We start from the raw sequence: 24,933 nt of genomic DNA on the forward strand, positions 1-24,933 counted from the left end.
CACCAAGAGCACCTGTGAGGATGATGGGACCGAGATCTTAAGACTGAGATCTCCAATTGACCTTTTCCTGCCTCCTTGGAATTTCTCTCCCGACTTTTAAACCCCACTTTGATTGGGATCTCTCTGTCTCTCTCCCCTGGATTTCCCATCAATAGAATTCGCTCCTGAATCAGCACTTTTGCGGAGTGGCTTCCCCAGCACTAGAATTGTGCCCCTAGAAAAGCTAGCCTGGTTATTCTGTTCGCTGATGCGTGCAGGCGTTTTAAATTTTCTCACGCCCTCTCTCTGTCTCTCCTCTCTCCTCCCTTCCCTTCTCTTTATAAAGTAAGAGTTTGAGGTCATCTTGTTACACAACCTCTTCAAAATGGGCCAAGTTGCGTGTTTTGACAAACAGTAACCCCCCTCCATTCTTGTGGAACTCACTGCCCCATGATACGGCCCGTTTTCTGGGAGCACTGGAGAGACCTCATCAAATCTCCGCGACTGAGGGCGTGTGGATCCTCCATGTGCTGGTGCAGCCTTCTTTAGAACTCCGGTGGCTGGGAGCAGATCGTGGAGCGTGGGGGGCCTGGGTCGGGCGCCGGGGCGGCTGTTTCGCTTGGGCTTAGTTGTTGGGGGGGGGAGACAGCTGTCGGCAGTAGGTGGGGTGGGGGGCCTGTTTGGACCTGGGATGCCGTCCTCTTCTGCCCCTCCCCTTGGAGAGGCTGGAAGGGTCTTGGCGGCCGTGGGTTGTAGCCGAGGCGGAAGTCCCTCTGCGCTCTCTCTCTCTCTCTCTCTCTCTCTCTCTCTCTCTCTCTGTATCTCCCCGTGACGTCTTTTGTCCCCCCCCCCCCATGGCTAGGGACCCCAGGCTCTTGAATGCCTTCTTGCACCCTAGTTCCTACCCTGGCCCGAGCAATGGGTATGGATAAAACTTTGCAAACCTTTGCGCGCACGGTTCTGGCTGGCGCCTGGCATCTGCAAGCTGCTTTTATCCCCAATCTCTGCCTCTCGCACACGCACGGACACTCTGCCACAGGGACTTCGGTATCTCCTGCTCCATTTGCTGTTATTGTTTCTCATCCATCGTGAGCTGGAGAACGCCGCCACCCTAAAAAAAGAGAAGCGTGATGATCAACTTTATTTCTGTAAATTCAGAATGTATGTTTGCATATTCACCGTCATTATCTTTAATACTGTCTTTTAATCATGTAATCTGGCTTGGGCCTTTTTAAGGAGAAAGGTGGGGGTAAAAATATTTTAAATTAAATAAGCGTAAATACTGTAAGTAAAAGAGAATCGAGGTGGCGCTGCAGGTTAAACTGCAGAAGCCTCAGTGCTGCGGGGTTAGAAGACCAGCCGTTGTAAGATCGAATCCATGCGACGGAGTGAGCTCCCATTGCTTGTCCCAGCTCCTCGCCAACCTAGCAGTTCAAAAACATGTAAAAATGTGAGTAGATAAATAGGGACCACCTCGGTGGGAAGGTAAAGCAGCGTTCCCTAGTCACGCTGGCCACGTGACCACGGAAACTGTCTTCAGACAAACGCTGGCTCTATGGCTTGGAAATGGGGATGAGCACCGTGCCTTAGAGTTGGACACGACTGGACTAAATGTCAAGGGGAACCTTTACCTTACTGTAAGTAAGATAAGAATTGCTTCACAGGTGGTTTTATTTTTAGGGTTTTTTATTTTATATATATCTTTATATATATAGTAATCTATACATGTGTGCAAAGGCTACTCTGAACTTCCTGGACCCCATAGATATCCTCTGAAAAGGCTTCAGATCCTCAGAGTTCTTTCCAGAGGCAAGAGGGAGCGATGGTTAGTGTAGTGTACGAGTGTGTGACCAATGTGTTGTCGTGTCTGAAGCATCCGCCTACATCCAGAGAGACCCAGGTTTGTATTTTTACTTTGTTATGAGCTTCGCCTAGATGATCACAGATCAGCTGTCATTAAAGTCTGCTAAAGTTTTGTAAAATTGTTTACATTTCAGAATTGAGAAATGCTTAATTTTTTTTAAAAAAAATACAGCTTTGGATGGCATTTCTAAACGGTGAGCATTGTATAGTTGTAATGGTTGTGAGCCCTCTCTCTGGAGAGGAAGATCGCATATAAGTAAATAAATACCGTAAATAAACAAACATCAGCCATCTCTTTTTTATCAGGGTGGTCATCTGACTATAATGCATTAAGAGTGATGATCCAGTTTTCCCCCCACAAAAGCCGAGGTGACCTCCTCCTCCTCCTCCTCCAGCAGCCCGTGTTTTCTTAATGCAAATCGGAGAGGGCGGCTGATGTGTTGACACCGCAGGCCTGATCCTGGCTCAGCTGGATGGGAGCTGCCCTATCTTGTTTAGACAGCCGTCTGGGCTGGGATGTCCCGGCGTCCTTTTCGGCACGCCTGTCTGCTTTACACTCCACAGCTCCTGGGGCTTCACAATCCTCGGGAAACCCACCCCACCGCCTTGCGGTCGGCGGTGAGGCAGAGAAAACCGAGGACGACGTCATGGCTGGGTTGCTAAGGGGACGAACGGAGCGGCTGGAAAGCCGCCTTGGCTAGCTAGCCTGGACGCTTGCGCTCCCTCCTCTCCACCCGCCGAGAAGCTTGGGTGCTCTTTGTAAAGCGAACCAGCCGGCAATGGTATTTTTTGGGGGGGGGGAGGCTTGTGCTGAGCCCGGTTCTAATCTCGGCTAAGATGGAACGGACAGTCGCCGTCTCTGAGCCTGACCAACCTCACAGGGTTGTTGTGAGAGGTGGAAAAGCTCGCACGGCGCCTTGCGCTTGTTAGAGGAAAGGTGGGAGATAAGTATAAAAGTTGCAGCAGCCTCGAAAACTGAAAAAGAAAACCTGCCCATTTTAGTTTTTAGTTGTTTCTTGGTTTGTGACTTTTAAAAAAAAGAAAAAGTTTTTTTTAACATGCATTTTGGGGATGGTTCTCCTCCTACAGCTGCGGTATCACCACTGACCCCATCAGCTCCAGCATTCCGTTACTGGCAAAAACTCTGCACTCAGAGCTGGGGGAAATATTTTTCTTTTTCGATCCTAACCTCCCCCCCCCCCCCGACTATGCCAGCTGGAGAATCGTGATCTGTAGCCTCCCAGAATCATTTCCAAATCTCTGACCACCCATGAGCTAGCCTTTACTTTAAAAAAAACAGCTAAAATCAGCTGCCCAGACCTAGTGATGGAAATGCTAAAGGTCAGCCTGTGGGCTACACAGAGTTCTTCTTCAGAGCTGGGTTCTCTTGAGGAAGGAGCTTCGGTTTCTCCATGCCACAAGATCACATCCTCCCGGGTGTATCCTTGGTCCAAGACCCCATTGGTTCCGGCTCTCATTGGCAAAGAAACCTGAGAATAACTCAGCTGTGTTTGAAACAATTCTGTATCTCCTTCCAAAATTCCTTAATTTGGCTCCTGTGAAGTGCGACATCCAAGGAGGCGACGTTGCTAGGATACTTCCCTAAAGCATAAGCAACGTGACTGCTATGGAGGGAGAAGCAATACCAGCTTCTCACATATTAGCTTAGGCACTGTGTGTATTTATGCCAGTCTCCTCCTTTGTTTGAAAAAAAGAAAAGAAAAAAAGGACGTATTGATGGGGAAGGTACCGCTAGTGACCCATTACATGGCCTGCAGGAAGCGCTCCTTGTTATGTCGCACAGAAGCAAGGAAATTCTCCCACCCACGGCCGGAAGATGTTAACGGTGAAATCAGAGTTGTGAATTTTAATAGAATTGTGTCTGAAATTTCTGCTGGTCTAGAAACATGGGGCAACTGGCCAGAACTGGCGCCAGTGCTTGGAAAGAATGCGTCAACAGCAAATGGGTTACAGTGGACTCGTTGGCTGTTTTTTTTTAATCGCAGTGACCTTGGTAGGGCTTTCAGAATACTGTATGTGAGATGTTCAGGAAATGTCTTTCCATGGGCACCCCGCCCTCCAGTGAATTTCTGTGGCCGAGCAGGGATTTGAATCCAGGACTCCTGCCTGAGTCATAACCTAGCACTCTATCCACAACCTCATTCTGGATCTGGATTTGACTGCACAGGTTGGGTTTTAGCTAGGATGAGACGACAGTTTGGGACCCCCCCAGTCATCTCCAGGCAGAGGGTGGGTGTTGTGATGCAACAGGTGACGGGGGTTTTGTGTAGGAGATGGGATTTGTAGTCCAAGAAGGCCTCTTGACTCCTGTTCTAGGCTTTGGGGAGAGCTTTTGGCCTTCCCCTCTCCAAAAGCTTTGGGGAGAGCTTTTGGAAACCACCCCCAGGTTCTCCTCCTGGTGCAGCTGCCGATGCAAGTCCTCTCTTTGGCCGAGGTTTCCTGATCGCTGCTTGTTCTTCTGCCCCCCAGCCATCAAGGTGAGCTGCGTCGGATCCTGCGGCGTATCGAACAAGATCAACGACTCGGCCTGGACCGTCGAGGATCAGTACTTCAACTCCACCCTCTCCCTGGCCGATAAAGGTACACGAAACAACGAGGGGTGGGATGGCATCTCTGGGCACTGCAGCTCCCATCATCCTTTGGACTGGGAGTATTCTGGGGTGGACCGTCCCAAAATGTCTCTTTTTTGAAGCTTTGGTTCTACCCACCTCTGGCTGGCAAGGTGGTGGCAGAACGCGCCCCCCCCCCCCCCGGTTTGGTCCCTTTGCTTTTGTCCCTCTTGTTTGGCTGCTCCATAAAGAATTGCTTCTGGTGCCATTTGTTTTATTCTGTCAAATGTTTTAATTCCTCATCATTTATCCATAGTTTCATTAGCATATGTTCTATTCATTGTTGTGGACCGCCCGAAGAAGTGCATCGCACTCATGCGGCGGTGTACGAATCAAATGAATAAATGCATGCATAAATTCCCATGTAATCTGGAGGTGTTTGGGGCCAAATTCCAGGGTACTGCGATGTGGATTCAGATCGCGGCCTTCCATGAGGCGTTTGCTGCGTGATTTTTTTTCCCTACCCGTTTGGTGCATCCAAATACTTTCACCTGCTCCTCTCGCCCTGCCCCCCCCCCCAGGAATGGGATGATTTCTCTCTCTCTCTCTCTCTCTCTCTCTCTCTCTCTCTCTCTCTCTCTCTCTCTCTCACACACACACACACACACACACACACACACACACACACACACACACACACACACACACACACACACACACACACACACACACACACACACACACACACACACACACACACACACACACACACAGAGAGACCCTGCTTTGCCCCCACCCAGCAAAGAAAAGGCTGTTCCTTACCCCTGGGATCGGCCTGGATCCGTGAGGGAAGGGCATTGCTAGGGCCTGGCACGTGTCCAGCCTTCTCCCCAGTGCCGGGCAAGACGGCACCTTCCACTGGCTGGCACGCAGGTTGCAAAAGGCGGAAATCATGGCTCAAATTCTTTTTTAAAAAACATAAAACCGGTCGGCTTTAAAAGAGCACCGGCTCTATTAGCGAATGTCCCCAAGAGGGGCGGGGTGGCTGGCAGGCAGAGGCGTTTCAGCCCGTGGGCCAGAAGGGGGAAGAAGAAGAATAGGCAGACAGTGCCGGTGGAAGTTGGGATAGGGTCCCCCCTCGCTTGGCTCGGCTCCTGGCAGGGCCTGAACCCCACGGCCGCCCCAGCGGTGGACCTGCCATACAGAGGGAGGGTTGTAGGGGACCTCACTGAGAGCTTCTCCTTGTGGGGGGCTCACGATCACTTTCAAAAGATATTTGTGGCTTTGTTTCTTAAAGAAAACACAGCAGCATTGAGTAGATCTCCTTTTCGAAAAGGTCCCTAGGCGAGCAAGCAAGCAAGCAAGAATCCAGCCCTTAAAACAAAGCCAAGAATTAAGGCTTCTTAATGCAACTTGGAATTCATTTTTTTTCCTCCCCATGAGACCGTGGGCCCCCAGGCAGGTTCCCCCCGCCCCGACCTTATTCCATTAAACTCTTTGCTTGGAAATTTCCAGGACTATTAGTTTGCCTTTAAAGAGGTCACAGGGTTCCCCACCAAAAATGTCAATTTTTGAAATGGACTTCCTGTTGCTTTTTGTTTTGTTTTGTTTTCATATTTTGGGTGGTCCATGTGGCCTCTGGGGAAGTCCTTGGGGGCAGAAAATTAGCCCCGGGGCTCACTAAAATTGCGTTCTTCTGTCCTGAGGCTTTCGGCCACCTGCTGCGAATACACGGGTTTGCCCCTACTGTCTGTCAGGAAGGTAGACTACTCCTGTATATGGTGTCTCTATTTATTGGCTCTGGCCTTTCAGCCACTGATGGGTGACCTCCTTTTCCTTAAATTGGTCCAAGCCCCCCGTAGAAAAAACTTTTGAAGTCAGTAGCCAACTGACCTTGTGCAGCAGGGGGTGGGCAGATGCTGTCGGATTGCAATCCCCATGACATGTTGTCCAAGGTTTGGCAATTTGGAAAAGTGTTAGTCGTCATTAAAAATACGACGGATTGTTAGACCTGTTTTACAGCTTTTAATAGATCATTTTTAAAAAGAATATGTAAAAATAGTAAAGTTGCCTCCCAATTCCACCCCCCACAAAGAATCATTTTTAAGAGTCGTGAGTCAACATTACTTACAGATCTTAATGTTTTCCCCAGTTGTCCTGTTGTCTTTTAAAAGTAACAACGCTGGATAGATAACATGGTGATGGGCCAAAGTAGGTGGTTGTGTTTTCCCTCCGTTGTGTTCTTTCCAAGCCCTGTTGGAAATGATTCAACTCTGGATCAGGCTGGGAGGGAAGCCCTGTGTGTGCAAGGAGAGGAAAGGGGGTGTGATCTTGGATCATCCTTCCACCCTCCCCAACCTTGGCTAGTCTCCCACGTCTTTAATGAACGCGCGCGCCCCCCCTTCCCGCACAGGCAGGTGTGATCTCTCTCTCTCTTGCATCAATCCGTCTGCCTGCTTGCCTCCGTCGCCTTTGGCCCCAGCGCTTGGGTGTCCTTGGGCGGCTGCTCTGAAGGAGCCTCATTGGGAGGTAGAGGGGGTGGGTGACCTGCCGTGGACGAGCACAGCAGGAGCCCGAGGAGGAAGACGTGGGCCCTGCCCCTCGGAGGCCACCCGCTCCCCCCCGCCCACGCCTCTTCCGGATTTGCTCTACGGGCACTTACAGCACCCTCGACTAGAACTGAACTTGGGGTTCGTTCTCATGGGGTAGAGCAACGTGTCTTTTTAATCAGTTGATCGTCTTCCCGTGCTGGATGTCACAGCACTAGCCGCTGGTGCTCTCTGCCTCTTCCCGGGTTGGGGGGGGCGCGTATGGGTTTTGTGTTGCATCCCATAGAAACAAAGCCGGCTGGGAAGGGAGCCCCGGAGCACAGACGTGGTCTCTTCAATTGTGTGCGCTGTTTTGGCCCTTGGGTCGTTTTGGCTTTCAGCTCCGGCCAGCATGCCTAGCGGTGAGAGGGATGAAGGCACTTGTGACCTAAAACTGCGGTCCCCGACCTTTTTGGGTCCGCGGATCGGCTGAGGGGAGCGAGCTCCATGCACTGGGGGGGGGACACCCTTGCACTTGCGCGGTGGGCGTGTTGCACTCGTGGGTGCAGTATGCCCCCTGCAAGTGTGACATGCCCTCCCCATGTGTGCAGGGGTGGAGATCTGTATCTGCGGCCCATTTCTGGCAATCCCATGGACCGGCACCGGGCCGCGGACCGGGGGCTTGACAACCCCTGATCTGAAACACCCCGTTCGGGGTAAATCAGGAACTGCCTCTCACTTGGGTGGCGAGGGGGCCCAGGGAGAGCCACTAGTCGAGGCTCCCTTTTCAGCTGAAGCTTGAAGTTAAGCAAAATGGTGAGTAGAAGGCACAGCCAGGCTCTCCCAGTAGGGCTACGGAGGGGAGAGAGGATTCGGCCCGAGCCCCCGATGGGTCTCACACTGGCGTTCCCCGTCTTGCGTTCCCCGTCAGGACCGGCTGAGATCGATTCTGTCTGATTCAGCATAAGGACGCAGCCTGTTTTTCTTCTGCGTTGGCTTCTGACGTGCCGCCAGAGAGGTGCGATCCCTCCACCTGACTGTGGACGGAGGTGACATCAGTGGAACAGGGAGAGCGGAGGCCCCAGGACGAGGAACAAAACCCTGCTTGTGTTCCTGATTCCAGGCGTTGGCCTTGCCCTCTTGCACAGAGGAACTGTGCTGTTTGTTCTTGTTCTCTAGAGTCGAGACGTCAATCTCGCCTTGGTCGGTGCTTGTGCGCCAAGCGAGGTACGAAATGCTCTCCGGAGAGAACGGCCTAGCCTGGAAACTCGCTCGGCCTAGCATCCCTTGGCTTCCTGTTCCAAAGGGAAGCTCCCGGCCGGCTTGGGCAGAGCTAGGCCTAGCCAGCTGAGCCTTCCCGTTTTGGCCTCCCCCCCCCCCAGGCGAGCCACATTGAAGGGACTGTGAGATGTCCGTCGTTCAGGTACAACTCCCAGTATGGAGAACTGTGGGGTTTGTAGTTTAAAAATAATGCAAAAATCCCACCCCTGGTGGAGACTTTTCTGCAAGGATTTCTATACATTTCGGCAAAACGTGCAAGCTGGGAAAGAGCAAGAAGCCCTTGGCCGGATCTCCTGAAGCCCTTCGCTTAATTTTGGGAGCCCTCTGCCCACGACCATCATCACAGCTTTAGGCAGGAGTGATACGTGGACGTCGTGGTGCTCCTCGCGAAATCCCCCACAGCCGAACCCACACTGCAAAGAAGGGGGAATGTGGCTTTTTGTGGGGGGGGGAAGAAGAGCAGGTGTTTCGATCCGTCCACGTCTACCAACAAAGAGCAGGCTTTGTTGGAGAAAGTTGAGAGCTCTTTATTGCTCGTCCCAGACTCTGTGCGTGTCAAGAGGCGTCGAGGGTACACTTTTCCCAAGAAAAACCTCCAGATCCCAAGAGGAAAGGGAAGTTTTCAGGCGGTGAGGATGAGATCACAGTCCTGGTTTGGTGGAAGGTTCTTGGTGAGCCCTGAGTCCGGTTATGCCCTTGCCCTGGATGGGGGGGGGGAGAAAAGTCCTGACCCCCCGACCCCTGGAGGCAACTCAGTTCTTAAGAGCAGGGTTGATCCTCTCTTCCGCAGTGAAATCAGATCACTGGATGCTTCTCACGCCCATTGTTCAGGGGTCGTGGAGTGGTAGGACCAGAGGGACAGGGACCCGCCCTGGGGCAAGGAACTGGCCGGCTGGCTTTCAAGGCCACAGAAAACCTGGTATTCGACTCCCACCCTGTCCATAGAGCGAGACATTTGTCCGGACCTTTTTAATGTCCGTACACTTGCTGTTTTCAGTTTTTAAACTTTGTTTACCATTGGTGGAATGTGCCATGAGTCTTTTTTAAGGAGAAAGGTAGGGTAAAAATATTTTAAATAAATAACTATTGGGGCAAGGGGAGGATTCAGTCCAGTTGTCCCCGGTGGCCACGGCTCTCCTGTATTTTTTTTATTTGGGGGGGGGGCAAGAGGAAGAAGGCTTAGTGAGAGAAGAAGCGGGTTCTTCAGGCGACCTCTCCCGCAGCTACCCAACTCCCTAGGGGGTTTGGAACATCTTTCCCGTGCTTTGCGAATGAAACGTTATCAGGCAGTCCTCCAGGTTACACAGCACTCTTCTTTGGGGCTGCATTTCTGTAGGGCTGGCGAAGGAAACCGCCTAGTGAAATAGGTTGCCTCGGGTTAATGGGCTCGGAAGGCAAACGAGACCAAAGTCCGCGCCTGTCCCCGGCGCACGTTTGCAGTCAGGAGGATAAGACGTTCCAGAAGATTAGCAAGGTCTCCGGGGCGCCTGAACTCTGTCCTGCCTTCCCTGGCTTGGGAAGGGGGCCCATTAAACCAAGCAGAGGCTCTCTGCTTTCCCCTCCAAAACATTTGGGGCAAAATGTGGGTTGTGGGCTGTGCAAAGTGGGGTCAAGCCAGAGAGCGCATGAAGGAAGGGTAGAAGAGAAAGAGGTCGTGGCGTCTCGGACGAGGAAGCCCCCCTCCGGCTCCCATTTGCCCCCTGCTCGCATTTCCTACAACGCAGGAGGGTTGGGAAGCCTGTTGCCTTCCAAAGGTCGATCGACTCCAGCTCCCATCACTCTGGTTAGCTTGGGAGGGTGGTTTTTGTAGTCCACCGCTCTAGGCAGGTTTCTTGTCTGTTTCTTAGATGGTATCTGGGGATGGTGGGTATTGGAGTCGGGTTGGTTGGGGAAGACTTTCCAAACAGCAGACCCGGTAGAAAGGGCTGGATGGGGGTGGTTCCCTCCGCCCCATAACTGGATGGGGAGTCGTGGTGACTGGAGTCCAGCAACACCCCCCCCCCCCCCAGAAAGCCACTGTTTTGGAAAGGCCTGGCTCATCCTTTGCATAGATCCTCAGTTTCGTTGCCTCTGCATCCGTTCTTTAACAACTCAGCCGCATTGAGCTTTTTTGTTTTCATTCCCCTTAACTTTTGAAGGTGAATTCCTTTTCCTTTGTTTGTTTCAAGCAAGCCAAGATCAGCTGTTGGGTCAGCTGGTTGCATCTCCTGGCAAGTGAGAAAGATAGGCATTTTTTAAAAATCTTTTGAAAAAGCCCCTCTGCCCTGCCTGTCTTTCCCACCGAAGGCTCTCCCTCCCCCTGTGTTTTGGAGAGAAAGGAGTGTGGGGGGGAAGCGATCCTTACAGGTGGAATCCGAACCCAGCCTGCCCACAAAGGCTTTCTCTCAGAGGTATTTTTGGCCGGGAGCAGAATGGTGGGGACCCGGCGTTTGTGCCCGGCGGGGGCGGGATGGGGACACTGAGCTCTTTGTTCGGGCTTCTGGAAAGGAGGGAAGTCCCGGCCGAGACTGAATCGCGCCCCCCTCCCGTCCCTCCCCTCTTCCTCCTCCTCACCGAGGCTCCCTGAAAGCAGCGCCTTTCGGAGCAGTGCTTCCTGTATGGAGAGGTTTCAGGTTTTAGACTCCTGCGCACGCGTGTGCACGCAGACACACACACACACACATGCACGTGGCCTATGCGTGTGTTGCATTTATGTTTAGAAATGGCAATTCTGGTTTTGCTTGATTTGCTCCCCTCCCCCAAAAAAGGGGTTCTTGGCCAAATAGGAAGCGAACAGTCCTGGAAATTTCCCGGGTTGGGGTCAGACTCTCCCCCAGGACTTGGGGTTCTGGCTCTTGGCTCCACTGCCCCCCCGCCCATGTGCCTTTCTCAAAACGTGGCCTGATCTTAGGAGCGGCCGTTCCAAGGCTTCCCTGCCACCGTTCTGTGGCTCCTCTCCCCTGCCGTGCTTGGAGGAGCAGGGCTGGCTTTATCCCTTTGCCTCCCCTTACGAGGGGGCCACGACGGGGGGGGGGAGAGACCGACCCTCGTAAAGTGGCTGCCGCTCTCCACCTCGTGGCCGAATGGGGAGTGCCACCCTTTGGATGCTGCAGCATTATATATAGCTGGCTGGAGAGCTCAGTGGTTTAAGTATGGTTGGGAGTTCGAATCCAGCGACCCAGCCTGGGTGGCCTTGGGCAAAGGGCACAGCCGTCCCAGGGTTTCCCTGAGAGAAGAAAGGAAGGGGAAAACGCCTCCGAGTTACTCTCTACCCAGAAGACCCCAGGGAGGGCGGCCACGACTCAGAGCTGGGGCTTGGTGGCCCATGTGTTCACTCCTTTCTTAGCAAAACGAGCCATGTTTTCTGTGTTATTCTTCAACTGTTGCCTTGGAGGGGATCATTTTGAGGACGTATTCCCCCTACCCCCCCCCGTAGTTTTAACTGTATTTAAAACAGTAATCGTTAAGTCCCTGAAGAAGTGATGCGGCCGGAAGAGGCGATGGGAGCCGGCCACGGTTTTCATGACGAACCCCCTGGGCCGTGTGAACGAGAGGCTTCGAAACAGGAGCAACGAGTAACTCAACCCCCTTCGTCATGGTTAGGTGTCTTCTCCCCCCCTGTTTTTAAGTCCAGACCACATTTCTGTCCACGGACCGAACGGGGCTGATCTTTCGGGGCAGAGGCTGGCATTCGAGTGGGCAGGGACTCACCTTCTCCTCTTTTTGGGCTGTGCTCTTTTATAGGGACTCTGACGGCCGGCGAGCACAACTTCTCCTTCCAGTTCCTGCTACCAGGTAAGGGTGGAAATAATACGCCGTCCGCCTCCTTGTCTTCGGTTTCGGGAGGGGAGCTGCCGTAGACCGCCGGGACCCCTTTCTCTCCCCTTGCCCAGGGGAATAAAAACACAGGATTAAGTGTGTGCGCGCACATGACATATCTAGTCTGGTAAGGGATTTGGAGAGTGATCAAGGCTGAACTACCGTAAGGGAATTTAAAACTGAACAACACTTCCCAGAAGTCTGGGAGCCATGGCCATGAAAAATAGCATTATTGAACGGCTAAAACAGTCCAGTGTGGGTGAACATATGTGGGGAAGCAGGTTTAATTCAGCCTTGCCTTGCCTTTTCGCCCTTTCCTTCTTTATTGGCACTCCTGGGGTCCTGGGTTCGGATTTTGCCTTACCCAGTCTCTCAAGACAGCAGAGGCTCACACGCCCCCAACCCTTTCTGTTTGGAGGAGCAAGCTGGAAGGATGGAGGTCAAAGGCCCTTGTGGGGTGAGGAAGCCCCTGGCGGAACGGCGTGTCTGAGTCGGGCTCTGCTGAGCCTACCTCGCAGGATCGTAAGGACAAAATGGGAAAAAAACCCAACAAATTGAATTTCTTTTTGTCAATGGAATATATAGATGAAGTATAAATAATAAGCAGTAACTGAAGTAAAGAGCAGCTTCTAAATAGTGTTGGAAAGTATTCTGATATCTTTCAAACACATCCCCCCCCCCAAAAAAAAGAAGTTATCCATTTTGCCTGATTTTCTTAGTTCCATCCAAGGCTACCTAAGCCGTGATAAATCTTCAGACTTGGTTACAAAATGCAGAGCTGAACCTCCTTTTAAAAATCTGTCTGCTTTCCTTTCTCAAAATAACAAAGCAGGTTTCTTATCTTTATGGCTGGGAAGGGCCCTGTATTTTTTTTTCTTGCTGCTGTGCCACAACTGGCTGAGTCGGGGGGGGGGGAATCAGAGGGATGTTGCTTGTCATTGTTTGCAAGCTACATTTCAATTGCATGTAAAAGATTTTATATTTTATTTGTGCAGGGCTGGCTTTTGGCACAATTTTCGTTGCAGAGTGTTGAATTTCTGGTTAAATTCCTCTCGCTGCACAGCAGAAGTGCAGGGATTCACAGAGCAGAATTAGCTTTAAGTTCCCCAGATCAGGGGTCCCCAGCCTTGGGCCTCCAGATGTTCTTGGACTTCAGCTCCCAAAAATCCTGGCCAGCAGAGGTGGTAGTGATGACTTCTGGGAGTTGTAGTCCAAGAGCATCTGGAGGCCAAGGTTGGGGACCACTGCCCCAGATCATTAGACCCATTTTTCTCTAATTTACATACTTACAGTCTCGGTAACTCACTCTGAGACATTAGGTGAAGAAAGAATAAAAAGGTTTCATTTACTTACATCAACAGATAACAGCCAACTAACAAAATATGGCTGCTTGCAGCAACAAGACTGCCACTGGGAAATATCTGAATGCCTTCGCGGGGCTCCAGTTTTGTGCAGACTCCCTATGAAAGACTCGTGAACGTGTGTTTTTTTACACAGCTGGCAAGGAATTTATTTGTCGTCTCAGATTTTGCACCCTTTTAAAATATAAACTCAACTCTTTTCACTAGATATCCCCTTGATCACTTCCAGGAGTTGATTGTTCAGAAATGAATCTTCTTTCATGATTTTTTTTAGCAAGCAAATATGTACTGTATATTAAAAACCTCAAAGTTGCAGGCATATATCGCTATTTTATTTAGATTTTATATATTTGTGTGTGTGTGTGTGTGTGTGTGTGTATATGTATATATTTTTTGTATATGTGTGTGTGTGTGTGTATACATACACACACACATATATATACATATACATACATTTTTCAAAATCTACAATCTTCTAACACAAAACTTCATGTATGTAGACAGTTTTTAATCTAAAACAAATAACTGTCTCATTTACCAAAATAGTATCTTCTATACTTTAGTTTTGAATTTAAACTTGATACTTAAGAGACACAAGACTCAAAATACATTTTTAATGTCTTAAAAAAACACCCAAATTCTTGACTCCTTTTAGAAGTTACTTACAATCTATTTGATTAAATGTTCTCAAATATTATAAAATCATGGCAGAGGAGGGCATAAAGAAGTCCCCTCTTACGGCGTAATGCTTACCCCCTGCGGGCAGAATTTTTTCTCTCCCTCGCAGTGAAAGCACAAAGCCCATGTCTTTCTCTCTTCATCTAACAGTTGGCCGTCATCATCACCATCATCATGTAATCTTGTATTTATATCCTCTTGTTTTGGGGCACAGTTTAAAAAATAAAAAACAAACCTTTTGTCAATGGCTGGACTTTCTTACTGCTGGGCTTTTCTGAAGCTGAAAGGCACAGCATGCGATCAACCCGTGCTCGAGTGAAGGCCAAGGGCTGAGAAGCCCTTTTGGGTCTCTAGGTCTGGGCAAAATCCCCCACACACACACCCCTCCCTCGAGCAATACCAGCTTGAACTTTAATGAAATGTTTCTCCATTAAAATGTATTACTTTCACTCACCATCATTTTAATGGAAATTAACAATTAACCAACTAACTGGCGGCTTCGGACTACTCCAGACTCCTAATAGGCTAAAGGAGAGGGTGGGGGGAAAGGGCTCACAGCAGAGAGGCGGGTCTCCCTGCCCTGGAATTCAACTATTGGTTAGTGCTGTTAGTGATTGACAGTCACTCCAGCCCAAAAAGGTCCCGCCCAGCCACACTGACTAGAGGACAGCAGGTGAGGTTCTAGTAACTCCACCAGGTTTGTGTGTGAGTGTGTGTTTCTAGTGTGTAGAATGATAAATTTGTGTGTGCTTTTCTTTAAATTACCTCTGACCTCTCTCCTTTTATCCGTATTTTCTTCCTGTCCTTTTTTTTTTTTTTTTTTTTTGGGAAACTAGCTTCGGCCCCCACATCTTTCGAAGGTCCTTTCGGGAAGGTCTTACACCAGGTCAAAGCGGTGATAGAGACGCCACGTTTTTCCAAAGACCACAAATGCAGCAAGATCTTCTACGTCCTTTGCCCGCTGAATTTGAACGACATCCCTGAAATCGAGGTAGGTAAGGAAGGGAGGGAGGGAGGCCAAGACGCCCCCCCCCGGCGCCTGGGGACTGAGGGGCTCCTCTTTCCTGATGCCAATCAAGTTCGAGACACGCTGTGTGGCGTGGTGGCCTGGTCTGTGGTCTGTAACCGAAGGCGGAGGACGTGCACCTCTGCCCGCTGGTGACTCCGCTCCGGGTTTTAATCTGGACAGTTCGGGTAACATTCGGAGTAGCGTCCAGAACAACCTCAGTGTCCTTGGAAAATCGGAATGCCAGGGCCCCGCTGTTTCCAGATGTTGCTGGACTGTGTCTCTCATCATTCCATCTCATGGGCTGTGATGGCCTGGCCGATGGGATTTGTAGTCCATCAAGATCTGTTACTAAAAGAAAGGTGTTTCCTGGCATTTCTTGCCATTCAGAGGCTTTTCTTGCTCTTAAAAGAGACAGGTTCGTATTAGCCAGTTTGACAACAGAAGGCTTGGCCAGATTTTGGGAATGTTACTTCTTCCCTTCACCCCCACCCCAAAGCCTCTCCCAGCCAGCATGAGTGTAGGTAGGGTGGAGCGGAGAAGATCGGAAGCTGCCTTCTCTCTCCGGTTCAGAAGAGTCGACAGCCGTGGCCTTGCAGGGCTGGGGGCTGGATTCTCTCTCCTGTCAGAGCCCTCTGTCTGGCGATGCTGGAGGCTGGCCTGCCTGCAGAAGAGGTGGCTGTGCCCACCGTCTTCCCTCCCTCTGAGCGTGTGCAGCTGAACTGGTATCGCACGTGGGAGCCTGTTATATACATAACAGCCTTCTCGTGGATGGCTGAGATCCCTGGAGACTGAATTCAACACAGTTTCCACAGTAGATCTCCTACTTCACAATCTTTGTGACCAGATTAGGGCAACCTGGAACCCTTGAAAAAGCTTCAGGTGACGGGCCCCATCACCCACAGCCAGCCTGGCCAATAGCAAGGGGTGATGGGAGTTGTAGTCAAAACCATCTAAAAATCATTGCCGTGCTCTTCTCTCTATTTTTTTAAAAAAATACTAATTTAAGGGCAGGCAGGGTGGATGCATCCTTACCCCCCCCAAGTCTAATCTCTCACTTCCTTTCCTCGTTTTTCTCTTCCTTTCCGGCAGCAACCCAACACCACGGCTATCACCAAGAAGTTTAGCTACAAACTTGTCAAAACGGGCAACGTGGTGTTGACGGCCATGACGGACCTCAAGGGCTACGTGGTGGGGCAGGTGATTCAGTTGCAGACCCACATCGAGAACAAATCCGGCCGGGACACGGGCACTGTGGTCGCGAGCCTCATCCAGGTAACAGGCAAAGTTTTCATCTTTGTCATCATCATCATCATAGAGCTAGAAGAGACCCTGTGAGTCATGGGAGTGCAGTCCCTCTCAAGGGGGGCTCGGATCCACAGTCCGATGCCCAAACTTCTGAGCAATCCAGCAATTCTTCTCGAAAGACTTCCAACAAAAACATTTTTTATCATCCCCCCTCCCGATGTGGGGCTTCTGTTTCCTCCCGATGCCCCCCCTCCGCCGAAGGATGTTTTTTCAGACCTGAAAGGGTCTCCTAGTCACCTCCTCTTACATTTGCACGGGTGGATGTGGAATCCCGAGGCTCCCGAGTGGGGGAGGCGCGGATGTTGCAGGGCCAGGGAATCCACCCTGGGTTTGACTGCCAACTTTGGAGGGCCTGCTTAAAGGACTGCGTGCCATGGCTGGGTTTCTCTCCGAACAATCTGCTCGCCCTAACCTCAAGAATCAGGTCAGCACCCTGGATAGCTCCGGAAGTCTAAAACCTGGAGCGGACGTCCCGTTCCCAAATTTCGGAGGTGCCCTTCATGGCAGGGGGTGGTAGAGGTGGACTTCCGCTTCCTGGATTTCCCAAGACTTCTCTTGGCAAGATCCTGGGAGTTCGAGTCCACAGACCTGCGTCTAGAGTGACCTGTGTTTTGCTCACCCATCGCCGGGCCTTGTCCTTTGAATCTGCATCGCATGCTAAGCCTCATTTCCTGCCATAATGCTTGCTGGGAGTGTCAGTGTTGCTGCCTTCTGGGCACCTCCTGAAGAACTACCATTCCCAGGAAGGATTGTAGCAGGTTGATCTAGAATTGGGGAGACCTCCCGGGTGTTGTCGAAGTGCCATGGGCTATGCTTGTGAAGGCCCGAAGGGAATCCCTGCTCCCCACCATCATACATGGGCTGCACTTGGGAGTTGTAGTCCTGACGCAGAACTTGGAAACCTTAATTTTTGACACTACAACACCCCAAATCCCCCAAACTGCCCTGGCTACTGGACATGTTGGCTAGTGGACTCTGGCTGTTCTGTTCCCTGCCATACCTTTTTGTTATCTGATCCAATAATATCCAGAGGGCTTTAGGCTGCCCACCCCATCGCAGGGGGTTGACCACTCCAGCAGCGAAGAGGCTGTTTCTTGGATATGGGACCAAGTTTGTGTGGATCGTGGAGCCTAAATCCAGTTGCTAGACTCACCTAGAGTAGACCCATCAAATGCATGGCATTCGCATAACGGTGAACTTAATAGCTGCATCCCAGGAGGTATTGTGGCTCCATGTAATAGCTACACAAGAGGACAGCCCAATATGAGATGGGCTGACTCCCTAAAAGAAGCCATGAGTGTTGGGTTTGCAAGAGCTAAGCAAGGGCTGTTGAGAGCAGGGCATGTCGGGAGAGGGCTCATCCGTAGAATTGCCATGAGTCAGAGGTGACTTAACAGCACAGTAACAACAGCAACAGCCAGCAGTGGGGGGTACCATTCCCTTCCTCTGGGGGGGGGAGCACCATCCAGCCCTACTAAGCCATCCTAGTGTTTGGACTTATTGCAGAATCTCTTGTCTTTTTTTCCTTCCTCCCCTCCTGCTCCCAGAAAGTTGCGTACAAATCCAAGCGATGGATTTATGACTTGAGGACCATCGCGGAAGTGGAGGGCTCAGCTGTGAAAGCCTGGAAACACGCCGAGTGGAAAGAGCAGATCCTGGTGCCGGCGCTGCCCCAGTCTATCCTCCAGGGTTGCAGTCTCATCCATATTGATTATTACATCCAGGTAGGCATGACGGTTCTGTCACGGGTTGCGAACGGCTCCCGATACATCTAACCCTCTGAAAAGACCCATTTCAACATCTCCAGATCCTGCCTTCCCCATGATACAGTAGGTTCCCTGTTTCCACGGGAGATCAGTTCCAAACCACCTTGCTGTGAATGCCAAAACCTGTGGATAATAATGAACTCTGTCTATAGCATGGTCTCTGGCTCCCTCTAGTGGACAGTTTTGGTAATTACTTTGTGGAAACGTGTCTTTCTTTTTTCTTCTTTTAATATTTTTCAATATTTTCAGATTGTAGATAAGTGAAGCCACAGATACCGATTCCGTGGATACAGAGGTCCTGCTGTATTTAAGACAGCAACACAGACTCTATGGCTTCAGAATCAGCCTTTCCCTTTCCTTTTTTACTGTTGTGATGTAATACCTGAAGCAGTTCTATGTGCTCTCTGAGCGGTTTCCTTGTTCGGCTGGCCCCCGCAGGACTGTCCTGGGCTGGGAGGAGGCAGGATTAGGTGGTCCTTTGCTCCCGATCTGGCGCAGTCCTTCTGATGACCTCCCGTTGGGTCTGTGCTTTTTCATCCCCTCAGGTTTCTCTCAAATCTCCCGAAGTCTCCATCGCTCTCCCGATTTACATCGGCAACATTCCTGTCAACCGGATCCCGCTGAGCCCAGCCCGGTCGGTCCCCCACATCCCCTCACCGGTGGTTCCCAGCGCGCCGCCTGAGGACGAGGAGGCTACGGGGGGCTACCTCCCCCACCCCATGGACAGCGTCTCCATCCCCACCAAGAGCCACTCCCAGCAGCAGCAGCAGCCGCCTTTCAGTTACGCGCCCGGCCTGAGCTTCCCGGAGGTCCGGCTCGACTCGGAGCAGACTGGCTCCCCGAACCACCCAACCCTCTGCCTGTCGACGGGGGCCACGGTCCCCTATTACGCCGAGGGGGCGGTGGTGCCCATTCCCACCGCCAGCACCCTCATCCTGCCTCCGGAGTACAGCACCTGGGGCTACCCCTACGGTAAGCGGTTCTCGGATGGCAGAGGGAAACGCTCTCCCTGGGGAGCCCGTTTGACCGAGAGAGGCTGGACTCCAGAAACCATTGCGCGCCCCTTCCAGCTCTGACCTTCTAAGATGGATGAGCTGGCTGGATCGCTCACTGGTTTAGGGCTCTGGCTGAGGAGCTCGAAGTTGAGAGTTCAGCAGGTTGACAAACTTAAGGGGAAGATGAAAAGGAAGAGGTGGGGCAGTCGGAGAGGGTGCCACAGGGAAGGACTTACGTATGTGCGCAGAAGTGGATTGGGATCCGGGAAGGCTTGTCCCGAAGGCAAGTGCCACCATAGGTTGCATCCCCTTCTCTCTTGGTTTATTTTTTTCTCTCTCTCTCTTTAATTCTACCCACGTGCCAGGTAGCCGTTGACCTTGTAGGTTTGAAGAACAACGCCAGTTACCTTGAGGAAATGGCAGTGGGTCTTGGCTCTCCTTTTGGGGAGAAGGAATGCTTTCAGGATGCTTAGTCATGGAAGTTGTAGTCTCTTAACATCTGGAAGAGGAAGGTGGCCGGCTGGGTTTAGACTTGCCAGAAATGCCCGTTTCCAGCTCTGAAAGGGGTGTTGGTGGTGGATGGCAGACGTGGCACCTGGAGGTTTCTACAGATGAAGTCATGACCATGTCTTGGGGTGTGGGGTTGAAGGGAGAATCGAGGAACTCCTTCCTTTGTATGTATTCTGTTTTCTCATAAACCGTGGGCTGGCTGGGGAGCTCAGTGGTCTAGTTGTCTGGCTGCGGGGAGTCCGATTCCCCCCTGAGCCTCTCTGGCCTGGGTGGGCCTTGGGCAAAAGCTGCGCAGCGATGACCCCAGGGCGCCCCCGGGAGGAGGGAAGGATCAATGCACTTCTGAGGACTCTCTACCTCGGAAACCCCAGAAAAGGGTCACCGGGAGTCAGAATGGACATTGTGCCACCCAGTCGCTGTTTAGGTCTTGCAAACCACGCGCAGAACCGTAGTGGGGATGGGATAAGGTGTTGCCTAGCGTGGCTTGTGGCTCTTTGGTGAGGTCCTGCGCCAAGAGAGGCCGGACCAGGACATGGCCTGGCGCCTCATCCATCAGGCGCAGCAGGTTTTACGGACTGCACGTTAACCTGATAGGCTCTTGGCCCTTCACCGGAGTGCCAGTCACCGCAAGCCACAAAGGAAAGTTAAGACCACCTTGTTTGTGAACTGAAGTAACAAGTCAGTGAGAAAAAGGCCTTCCTCCGAGGAAGTGGATTCGCGTCACTCCCTGGCCCTGCAAGACGGAGGGGGAGTCCACTTTTAACTGGGTTTTCTTTCTTCCCCCCCAACAGAGGCGCCCCCATCGTATGAGCAAAGTTGCAGCAGTGCAGCCTCCAGCTTGAGCAACGGGAACTAGGCTGACGAGCGGGACTCTCGTCAGGAAGGACGGACCATCCAAAGCCTCGCCAGGAGGGGGTGGCCTCCCTGTACGCCGCCCCCGAGACCCCCTCCGGCAACGGCTGGCTGGCTGACCCCCCCTGTGGGTGCCTTGCCCGGCAGCGTCTGTCCTTGCTGCTTGGCTGATCCGAGCGACCGTGATGCCTTACCCGAAATGGGACTGCGCCGTCTTTTGCCTGGGCGTGTTTGTGTGTGCGAGAGGAAAAAAAATGTATAGAAGTGGAGGTGAACCTATCCTTCCACGACAACATCCCTCGTGGAGTCTGCTGGCTTCGCAGACGGGAGCCAACGCCCCCCCCCCGGGGTGCCAACAGGTCTGCCTTAGCGGCTGTAGGATGGCCGAGCGTGTGTTAATGCTGGTTTGCCCTCTTCGGCTGTGGGGCTGAAGGAATAAAGCAACGGTGCCCTGAGGAACAGCCGGGGAGCAGCAGGCAGCATTCCACCGGTAGAGCGATTGCGGGAGAGCGATTTTTCCCCCCTTTCTTTCCTCTGCTTGAAGTTTAACACACGGCTCGTGTTGGCAGTCGCCCTTGCTGTCTACACAGAGGGTGAGGAGGCCCTCCCGATGGCTCTGGACGGCCTTTCCCATCTCCCCAGCTCACAGATTATAACCTAGCCTCCAGAGAGCTGGTTTTGTGCCTGGGGGGGGGGGACCCTTCCTTCCGAATTGGGGATAGGATCATCCTAATGTTGACCGCTGCTGACAGTGTGTCTGCTTCTGTTTTTTGACGACAACTCCCCAGATTTCCAAGGCAGCCTAGCTATTGACGATGCAGGGATTTATAGTCTAAAAATACCAAAAAAAGGTGCACCTGAGCCATTCTTACTGGCCTTTTCACAGCTGCTATAAGCGATCTGGGGGTAGAAATACGCCTTTTCAACCACAGCCTTCTATCCCGTGGCACCTTATTGTGGTTTGGAGAAGTTGCTTATTCCAAAACCCGCAAGCCAGCCGGAGAGGGGCTTCTTGGCCACCTCTGTCCCAGGAAGGCTTCTAGGAGGGGGGGGGGAGAGAAACTTTTCCAAGCTCTGCCACATCTCCACCCCACGTGGCTGCCCTCAACTAGTTGGCAAAGCATCGCGAGGCCAGGATTTTGAATCCTGCGGGCGGGAACTCGCTCCTTCGGCCCCCCAACCCCTGCCCCGCTTCCCCCCCCTCTCAGAAATCCATGGCTTCAGACAGCCTGGAATCTCGACAGACAATCTTGTCTGATTTCTACCTCCGTGGCCTTGAGAAGCCCCCACCCCCACCCCAGTTTTAAAAGAGAAACAACTTCTAAAAAGAGAGAGAGAGAAGAAGAGAGATTTTGTAAAATAGATAACTCCTCTTTTTGTAAAATAGGGAACAGAATCCTTAAAGTTGCAAGTGATTTTTTTTGGGGGGGGGAGGTAGGTGGGGTTGGAGGCAGCTTATCAGACCCAAGAAATCGCCCGATCTGCTGCGTGTTCCCGGCTGAGGAAGGTGGGTCGGCCTCTCCTTGGTTCCCCTCCTCCTTCTACCCCAGCTCATGTCCCTGGGCTTTGCGCTGTCAGAGGTCCTCTCCGAGGGTCATACTTTGAGGGTCACATCCAGCCGCCTTTTTTCAAGTCTGAAATGTGAAGCGCAGGCGTTCCCCTGACACTCACACACTCTTTCCCCCTACCCTGTAAAAAAATGGCACCTGTAAATGGCCCCAGCTTGCTGCTCTCTCATCTTCCTGAGCGCCACCCACAGCTTCTGTGGGATTGTAGAATGCATCTTCTCTCCCCCCCCACCATCCATGCCTTCAACCCCTGTAACAATATGGATCTGGGCACATGATGACGACGGACTGATTTTACAGGATGCTGGGCTCTCTCTTGTCTTGGTGTCTTTTTATTTTTGATCAACTTTGTTTCAACAGTGAGATTTCCAAACTGAAATTTTAATGTATTTAATAAATTATTATGAGAAAATCCGAGTGCGTCTGGCGGGCGTCTGTTCCGCGTACACCGATGGAGAACTCGGCTGAGCAGATTTTGATGTGAGTCACAAATATTCACAAAATAAAATTGAAAACAAATCAATTCAAGGAAAATAAAACCAAGTACCATATATAACATTTAAATTGCAGATTGAGAGAGGACACAGCCCTCCACAGTGCAGTATTTGAAGAAACTTGAGCTTGCCAGCCCACAGGTAGACTGCACCTGGACAGCAGACTCGGCCCCAGGGGTAAAGTTCGCCTGCAGAGATCCTGCCCTGTATTTTCGTCCTGCTTGAAATTAAAACTTCAATCCAGCAGGACGAAAATACAGGTGCGACAGGACCTCTGCAGGCGAGCTTCACCCCAGGTGCTGAGTGGCAAGTTCAGGTAATTGGAAGTACAGTTATTGCATCATGGAGAACTGTCTCGTGGCGGCTCCGTATTGTTCTGGATCTGGCTGGACTCCAGGAAGAGAGTGAAGGGAAGCCAGCTTGAGGTGCATGGGGAGGGGGCGCAGGAGGTGTAATACAAGCTGCAGAGTATTCCCTTTTTTTGGGGGGGGGTTCCTGGATGCTGGCTGGCATTCAAAGGAAGCCTTATCCCCTGTGGAGGCACAACGCCGTCGATTCCCCTTTTTTCTCTCCACTCAGGATTTTGGGGATCCCAACCAGATTCTACACCTGGCCCCAAAGGAAAGGCCATTCTCCCCTCCCTTCGAAGACAGCCCAGCCGACGGAGCCGGGAGGGCCAAGGGCTTGCCTTTCCCTTTTAATAATGGCCAACATCAGATCTTGTTTTTTGCATCTGTGCGTATCAATGAGCCTATGTATGTGCCATTTCCTGCAAATCCTTCGCCTCTTCTGTGTTCCTCTTGAGGTGGGAGCAGCCACGGTGCGGCGCTCACGAGGTCTTCTCCTGTGGGGAATAGAAAAGCGACAAGTAGAAAGGGGAAGCCGTTTTCCTGCACGCCCAAGACCGAGAAGAGGCGAAGGACAAGCCAGGGAAAGTGACAAGACCTCTCCTGAACCGGCCACCTTTGGAAGCAGGCAGGATGGCCTTCCTCCTCCCCGGGCGCTTGAGCGGTGGGTTTCTCGCCTCGGCAGACTAGACGGCCCTTCCGAACCCTTCCAGCCCTTTCGTGAAAGAATAGGCGGATTGCGGAAATAAAGCGTGGCCTTCCTGTGGGTGTCCGTCCCACTCCTGGGTCAAAAGACCAGTCTTGTCTCCAGGAGACGGCTCTCTTCGTCTGAATTGAGCAGCGCCTGCAGAGGATCCCAACATGAATGAGTGAATGAATACTTTATTACGGTCAAAGACCACTGAAACCAAATCAATATAAAATAGATACATATAATTATAGTTTCATAGAATCAGACAGGGTAATAAAATTCCATTAAAACATGATAAAACCCCTTCTTTCCAGTTAATAACATCATATATCCTTAATATAAATAAAACCTCAGCGAGTGTTATATTAAAAACATCATATTATCCATCTAAAATCACCTACCCAAACATTTGATTACGATTAACCATTGCTGCAGCACAGAATTTGGGCACTTGTCCCATAATATAAGGGGTACTGTCAGAGAGTAGCAACTGGACATAATCCTCCTTTGATCTCCCAGGAGATTTACATATAATAGGTGATAAAAGCTGCATACGAAGATCCGTATAGCACGTACAGAAAAGGAGAACATGCCCAACTGATTCAACTTTATCACATTAAAAGGGCAGAGACAATCTGATGTAGGCAAACCTCGAAATCTTCCCTCCAGAAGCTTAGAAGGAAATGCATTGAGCCTAGTTAGTGTAAAAGCCCTTTATGGATTTAGATGACATGTTGTTTAGTTGTTTTGTCGTGTCCGACTCTTTGTGACCCCATGGACAAGAGCATGCCAGGCCCTCCTGTCTTCCCCAGCATCACTTTGATGACCCTGTCCAGCCATCTTGTCCTCTGTTGTCCCCTTCTCCTCTTGCCTTCACACTTTCCCAACATCAGGGTCTTTTCCAGGAAGTCTTGTCTTCTCATGAGATGGCCAAAGGACTGGAGCCTCAGCTTCAGGATCTGTCCTTCCAGTGAGCACTCAGGGTTGATTTCCTTCAGAATGGAGAGGTTTGTTCTCCTTGCAGTCCAGGGGACTCTCAAGAGCCTCCTCCAGCACCACAATTCAAAGGCATCAATTCTTCATTCGTCAGTTTTCTTTATGGTCCAGCTCTCGCTTCCGTACATCACTACAGGGAAAACCATAGCTTTGATTAATTGGACTTTTGTTGGCAAGGTGATGTCTCTGCTCTTTAAGATGCAGTCTAGGTTTGTCATCGCTTTCCTCCCAAGAAGCAGGCGTCTTTTAATTTCGTGGTTGCTGTCACCATCTGCAGTGATCATGGAGCCCAAGAAAGTAATATCTGTCACTGCCTCTGTATCTTCCCCTTCTATTTCCCAG

The 24,933-nt window shown here is 51.3% G+C and overlaps 1 protein-coding gene across 1 annotated transcript in view; it reads left to right on the forward strand.

Annotated features, from left to right (window-relative positions):
- The window catches only part of ARRDC1 (arrestin domain containing 1), a 40,358-nt gene extending 17,878 nt beyond the window's left edge, over positions 1-22,480 (forward strand). The window contains exons 2-8 of the mRNA XM_072985211.2: positions 4,333-4,443; positions 11,945-11,995; positions 14,895-15,049; positions 16,157-16,339; positions 17,920-18,096; positions 18,684-19,110; positions 20,435-22,480. Coding sequence (XP_072841312.2) covers positions 4,333-4,443; positions 11,945-11,995; positions 14,895-15,049; positions 16,157-16,339; positions 17,920-18,096; positions 18,684-19,110; positions 20,435-20,499 — 1,169 coding nt within the window. The 3' untranslated portion in view covers positions 20,500-22,480. The remainder of the gene's footprint in view (positions 1-4,332; positions 4,444-11,944; positions 11,996-14,894; positions 15,050-16,156; positions 16,340-17,919; positions 18,097-18,683; positions 19,111-20,434) is intronic.
- The last annotated feature ends 2,453 nt before the right edge of the window (positions 22,481-24,933 follow it).

The sequence above is a fragment of the Pogona vitticeps genome, chromosome ZW-PAR (genome assembly GCF_051106095.1).
Source record: "Pogona vitticeps strain Pit_001003342236 chromosome ZW-PAR, PviZW2.1, whole genome shotgun sequence".
Classification (NCBI taxonomy): Eukaryota; Metazoa; Chordata; class Lepidosauria; order Squamata; family Agamidae; genus Pogona; species Pogona vitticeps.